The 6,258-nt window shown below is 34.2% G+C and overlaps 1 protein-coding gene across 1 annotated transcript; it reads left to right on the forward strand.

Annotated features, from left to right (window-relative positions):
- The first annotated feature begins 776 nt into the window (after nt 1–776).
- On the forward strand, nt 777–2,415 carry LOC131047270 (putative UPF0481 protein At3g02645). Its single transcript, XM_057981135.2, has 2 exons — nt 777–1,641; nt 1,739–2,415. The coding sequence occupies exons 1-2, from the start codon at nt 777–779 to the stop codon at nt 2,413–2,415; spliced, it is 1,542 nt and encodes a 513-aa protein (XP_057837118.2).
- The last annotated feature ends 3,843 nt before the right edge of the window (nt 2,416–6,258 follow it).

The following is a 6,258-nucleotide window of genomic DNA, read 5'->3' on the forward strand; positions in this document are numbered from 1 at the left end:
TTTATTAAAAAATACCTTTTTCATTTAAATGTTAATTAACTAGATATCTAATAGAGCTACATATTTAGAAAACAAATTTTAAAAAATAGAATACAAATAAAGATATCTAATAAAAATAACAGAAAAATAAATTAAAAATGACAAATAATTAATCTCTTCAGGACATGGATTAAAATTAAGAAAACTAAAAATCAAATAATAATAACAATTAATCCAATAAAATAATTGTAACAATGAATTCTGCAAACGGTATTCACCTTCAAATGCCTTAAATAAATCTTGAAGACGAAAATCTTTCAAATCCTTCAATGTAAACACAGGGAAATTGTGTTCAAGTTTGCAGGGTGTTCTTGTGGGCCGTCTCACATAAGCAATTGACAAGATTCTTAGACAAACAGCGCTACTTAAAGGAAAATATGCGTGAAGATAGCGACATTTTAAACTCAAAACTCTTACCTCTCAAGCCAGAGAATAAAACTCGCAAAATTAGGTTAAATGTTTCGTCTTGCAATCGTCCTAATCTAGTATTAGATGGGCCTTATCAGAGGGCCGTCTCTCCGCGTGCGAGTACCATTTGAGAGTAACAAGTAGCCTACGCGCTTTGAATGGAATTAAAGAAATTTCTGTGAAATTCAAGTTCCCTTCCTCGCTAGAGCCGGGGATGAAGCTATATAACGACCGTCCGCCCACTTGTTTCAAATAGTTGAGCTTTCGATTATCTAATTTTAATCCCTCTCTTCATTCTCTGATCCATCATCTATTTCCGGGTTCAAATCATGGGATCAGTTAATGAAGATGAAGTAGTCATTGATCAGGACCTTTGGGTTACTCAAATAAAGGAATGCCTGCAAAGACATGGCCAGCAAGAAGAAGTAAAGGAGATCTTGGTATCCGTTTTTTGTGTGCCGAAGGAGCTGTTGACATTGAAGCCAGAAGCATATATTCCGCAGTGCGTCTCCATTGGACCATATCACCATTGGAGAGCGCATTTATTAGAAATGGAGAGATATAAAATAACTGCTGCGCGAAGATTCCAGAAAACATTAACCGGTGACTGCAAGTTCGAATCTGTAGTGGAAGAAGTGACGAAGTATGACTGGCAAATCAGGAACTGCCACCACAAATTTCTTGACTACGAGGAGGAAGCCCTTGCATGGCTCATGGCTCTGGACGCCTCCTTCGTGCTCGAGTGCTTGCAGTTCCACGTCAAAGAGGGTGATCAGGCTTCACCCCAGGTGAAGCAACTAGGTCTAATTTTAGATCCATCTCGCAGAAGTGCAACCCACAATGCAATTATGAGAGATCTGATAATGCTAGAGAACCAGTTACCTTTGTTCCTCTTGGAGAAGCTGCTGGAAATAGAGATGGGTTCTCAAGCTAAGGCGGAAGAAAGGCTCTTCAATCTGGTGAATCTCGCGTGTAAAGAATGGTCCCCATTTATATTGAAGATGCGGGATAGTTCAAGGATGTGCATAAAAGAAAGGGGTCACATATTGGAGGTGCTCTACTACTCTATTGTCCCTGCAGCAGCCATGGGCCATACTATTTCTAATAAGAAGGAGGATGGGAAAGTCCCGTTGCGAGATTCAAACTACTTAATGCGTGCTCTGAAAGCTTCCTGGAAGGCTCTCCTCGCTAAAAGTCGGATTTGTTCAACTAGTCTCGGCTCTCCCTGACCGTGTCTTGGAAGGCCGGCCTGCCCAGTTTGTGACACAGTTGTCCACGAATCTTGTTTCAGCTTTTGAATCTCTTTCAATTAAGCGCAGAAATGAAACAGATGAGGATAAAGATGAAGAGAGTGGGTTTTCGTCCGCCGAAACACCTCCTACACGCGACGAACTAGCTGTTCCTTGCGTCTCCGATTTATACTCAGCAGGATTAAAATTTCGTCCAACCGAGGGGGACGTCACCACAATTCGCTTCGACCAGACGACTGCAACTCTTTATCTTCCCAAATTGAGGCTCGATTCCAACACAGAAGTAGTTCTGAGAAATCTAGTGGCGTTCGAAGCTTCGGGTGCTTCCGGTGCATGGATCTTCACTCGCTACACTGATTTCATGAATGGCATCATTGACAGTGTTGAAGATGTTCGGCTGTTGAGAAAGAGTGGGATTATCTACAATCACCTGGCAGACGACGGGAAAGTGGCAAGCCTGTGGAACGGCTTGGGTAAATGTGTCAAATTGACGCGAGTTAAATATTTGGACCAAGTTATAGCGGACGTCAACAAGCATTATAACAGCCGATGGTGCGTTGCTGCGAAGCCGAATGTGAACAAGTACATATTTGGTTCGTGGCAGCTCCTCACTGTTGTGGCCACGGGGATACTTCTGCTTCTAACTTGCTTCCACGCTTTTTGTTCTGTGTATGACTGTAAGCGTTGGTGGAACGACAGTACTGTTCTGCAGGGCTAAGCCAATCGGAAGAGTTTTATCTTCTAATTACCGATGCTGACATCCATTTCTTCTCTTTGAAATTCTTCATTTACATTGACAGGGTACAAGAGTTTTGTTTTTTGAGGCGAGTTTAACTCTGCCTTTAGGTATGCTGCCGTTGTCGAGCAGACTGCCCTTACAAAACACATTTTGAAATTTTGTGGTGTCTATTGAATCCAATTCAATAGATCCACTTCTATTTTGTTTTTACATATTATACCGTTGTCATGCATACTGTATTTATAAAATACTTCTGAAATTTTGTGCTGTCCATTAAGTTCAAAACAATAAAATCATTTATAAAATGTTGTTTTATTCTTAAAGAATATCTTCCACTTAATACTGTTTTTGAAGTTTGTTGGTTTCAGATTTTGGTCATAAAATGCAATAGATTTTGTAAGTTACATAATTGCATAGTTTAGTTAAATCATGTTCCAAACTTGATGCCTTCACACTTTTTTGGGTGTGCAAGAAGTTTTTTAAGGGGCAAACAATCAATCATGTAGAAATGGAAGTGTACATCTTTAAAAGAAAGTCTATTTATGTCTAGCGAGGATGCAATTTTAGATGATAGAAAAAGAAGTGGGGGCTCAAGGATTCATAATATACATATCTATGATCAAGCTCAATATACATATATATGATTGAATTCTATTCAGTTTAGGTTGAAATATTGATATAAATATTCTAATTTCATTCAAACATTAATTTTCACTCATTAAAACGTGCCAAAAATCTCCTTGTTTTATTCGTAGTTAATTATTTTAATCATGAAATGCATCCATCAATTGACCAAGTCCTCAAAATGTACCATGACTTTGGTAGTGGTAATATTAAAATTACCAAAATGGAAGTGGTGGTCATTATAAGGAATAGTTTTGTAATGATACTGGACATAAATAAGACTATTATAGTGGTGAAAATTGTATGTACTTATGTATTCTTAATTCATCCATTTAAATATGTATGTTCTATAAATACTTCAACAAAATACAATGATTGTCATTAACTAAAGTGTAAGTCACAATATCGGACATGTAGTTAAGGTTTTGTTTAATTTCAATTTTAGTAGTTATATTGAAAATTTCTAATTGAATCCTCGCATCATATGGATTATTATATGATAAATCTCGAAAGGGTTTTAGCTTTATATTTCAAGATCCTAGCAATCATAATCCCATTTTGATTCATTATTATCAATTACTTAATACATTTTGATGAAGCTTATTGTAAGTCATTCATCTTGGTTACTTAAGACCTTATTATGGAGATCTATACCCTTAGAAAAGAAATAGTTGAAACTACCAAGCCTCTAGATAAAATTCTTACATTTTAGGATAATATAATAATTTTCTTAACTCGTTTAAAAAAAATCTAATCATTTTGTTTACATATTAAAGATAATATTTGTTTTATTCATCTTCAAAATAGAGTTCTTATGAAGTGAAACTTTTAAAAAATTTAAGAAGACCATTTCAAAATCATTCTTGGCCCTTGTAGAATTATGCTCTAACCATTTGGAATCTCTTGAAAAGTCACATTTCCCATCATGTCTTCATTTAAATATAAAAATTAAACACAAAGATATTGAGGATTATACAACTTAATTGGTCTACATACTTCCCTACTTTATGCCCATCTAAAAAGTGAAATGATTTGTGCTTAAGGATGCATAGTATTTTTTTTTTATGTTCTAATCTAATGAAATAAGGGCAATGCTCAAGTTTAAAATTGAATACAAGGAATATCTTAAAGAGATCAATGTTGAATATTAGATGAAAGTTTAAGTATTAAAGGTGATAAAAACTATGGTTTTCTTACTAGCTACATAAAAAATAGAGTAAACCCCATTCCATAGCGTTTTAAAGTATCAAATTTGATTGCTTGATAAATTATTTTGGAAGATGTTATTATAATGTTTTTTGCCAACCTTGAATGAGTGAGGTGTGTGGTGGAATTCTTTGAACTCTTTATATTTTTCAAATGTTTGTAAATCAATCAATAATATTCTTTTTTGATCTCTTTGAATGAGCTATAATAGAAATTATGTTATTTTAATTCAATTTTCTTGTTTGAAAAAATATATATTAGGTGGTTCATATTAGATTATAACCCAAGAAATATCCTAAAAATAACTATTATGTATATAAATTTTGTAAGCATGAGAAATGTTGAATAGGTTTTCATCTTAGCATTAAGATGTTCACAATTATAGATGGGAAAAAGTTATAACAATGTGTTCTTAAAAATCTTAATCTAACCATCAATAATTGGATAAAAGGATGTGAATAAATTCAATTCTATATGAAATATCTTCTACAAGGATTAACAAAATTCATTAACAAAACCTGAATCACAATTAAAAAAAGTTGATTTAAGTAGCTATAATATACCCAAACCTATAAATATATTTGATGTTGACCTTGACTCTTAGAATGTTATGAAATTTTTTGATCTTTAATATATATGAAACTAGATAAATGACTTGAAATATTAGATGATTGAAATTATGAGAATCTAAGACATTGAGTTGGAAACATTTAATTTCTTTAGAATTCTTTCTACAATGCAATCATCTACAATATATTATTTCCCTAACTACCTTTAACTTCCTTTGGACTAGGTAAGTATGAATGAGTAAGAAATTTTGGTTCTAAAGAGAATCCTTGATATCTTCTTATGTACTGATTGAATTATATATCTCATTTAACAACATTCAAACCCTAGATTAATTATATTATCTAATAGATTAAATAAGTTGATGTGATGTAGTTCATCTTTAATGAGAAATAAGATTGATACTAGTTGAGTGTGAAGAATCTCTATCAAATGAATATTCATAATTGACTTTTTCGTATTCCTTTTCCCTTAAAAATGAAAATAGAGATAAGTTTAGAAATGGATGTATGTATATGCATGATAGTTTCCATATTTTATTTGATGATAATAAAAATTAATGTATATATTATCTAAAGTGACATTCTATTTTTTAATTTTTATTCTTAATAATTAAAAATTATATAAAATGATATACTTTGAAAAATTAAAAACAAAAAATAACCATAAACATATTGTGTGAACCTATACAAATGTATCTCAAATGGAGAGCGGGAAGGAGAGCGCTAGGGATTTTGGAGGTGGGGAGGATGAGAAAGAGGATTGGGATGGAGATGGGAAATATGATGGCGATTTCCAAGGTGGGGTTTTACACTTTGTTGAAGCTTTGTCCCTTGTTTGGGTAGTCTTGGTCTTGGGATTTTTGGTTGTCTCCTCTTTTAGGGTGCCTCGCTTTGGGTTTGCGGGAGATTGCTTCCTTTGTCTTAAGTGTGTGGTTGAGGGGTTTTGGCCCTCAAACCAACTATTCTATTCACATGGGAAAAGTTTTGTTTCCCATTTTTTTGTTCTTGCAAAGTTTGTCATGCTTTGGGGCTATCATCTTTGTCCCTTTATACACATGGGTTTTCTTCACTTGCCTTGTTTGTGGGGGTATATATGGCTTTCTCGATCATGTGGTTTGCGGTGGAGTGTGTATCACAAGGTATTGTTGTTGCATTTTCTACTCCATATGGATATGGGTGCTTATCTTTGTGTCATGTTTCTTGTGGAACTTTATCATTGTGTTTAATTTTTATTAGAGGAGGTGTGGCCCCTATTCTTCTTGGGGTTTTTTGGGTTGTGACGTTGACTTTCTTCCTCATTTTTGATTGTGATTGGTGATTGCCTTCTCACTTCTCACCCATCATGGATTGTGGATTGCTTGTGCTCGAGGGGCTTTTTTCTTCACTTATGCAAGTTTGTATTTGGTGGTCACGATGTTGCATT

The sequence above is a fragment of the Cryptomeria japonica genome, chromosome 7 (genome assembly GCF_030272615.1).
Source record: "Cryptomeria japonica chromosome 7, Sugi_1.0, whole genome shotgun sequence".
Lineage (NCBI taxonomy): Eukaryota > Viridiplantae > Streptophyta > Pinopsida > Cupressales > Cupressaceae > Cryptomeria > Cryptomeria japonica.

Excerpts from the sequence above, each read along its gene's own strand:
- LOC131047270 (XM_057981135.2), top strand. The coding sequence starts at position 777 with ATGGGATCAGTTAATGAAGATGAAGTAGTCATTGATCAGGACCTTTGG. Across the intron at positions 1,642-1,738 it reads GAAGGCTCTCCTCGCTAAAA|CTTTTGAATCTCTTTCAATT; the intron begins GTCGGATTTGTT and ends ATCTTGTTTCAG.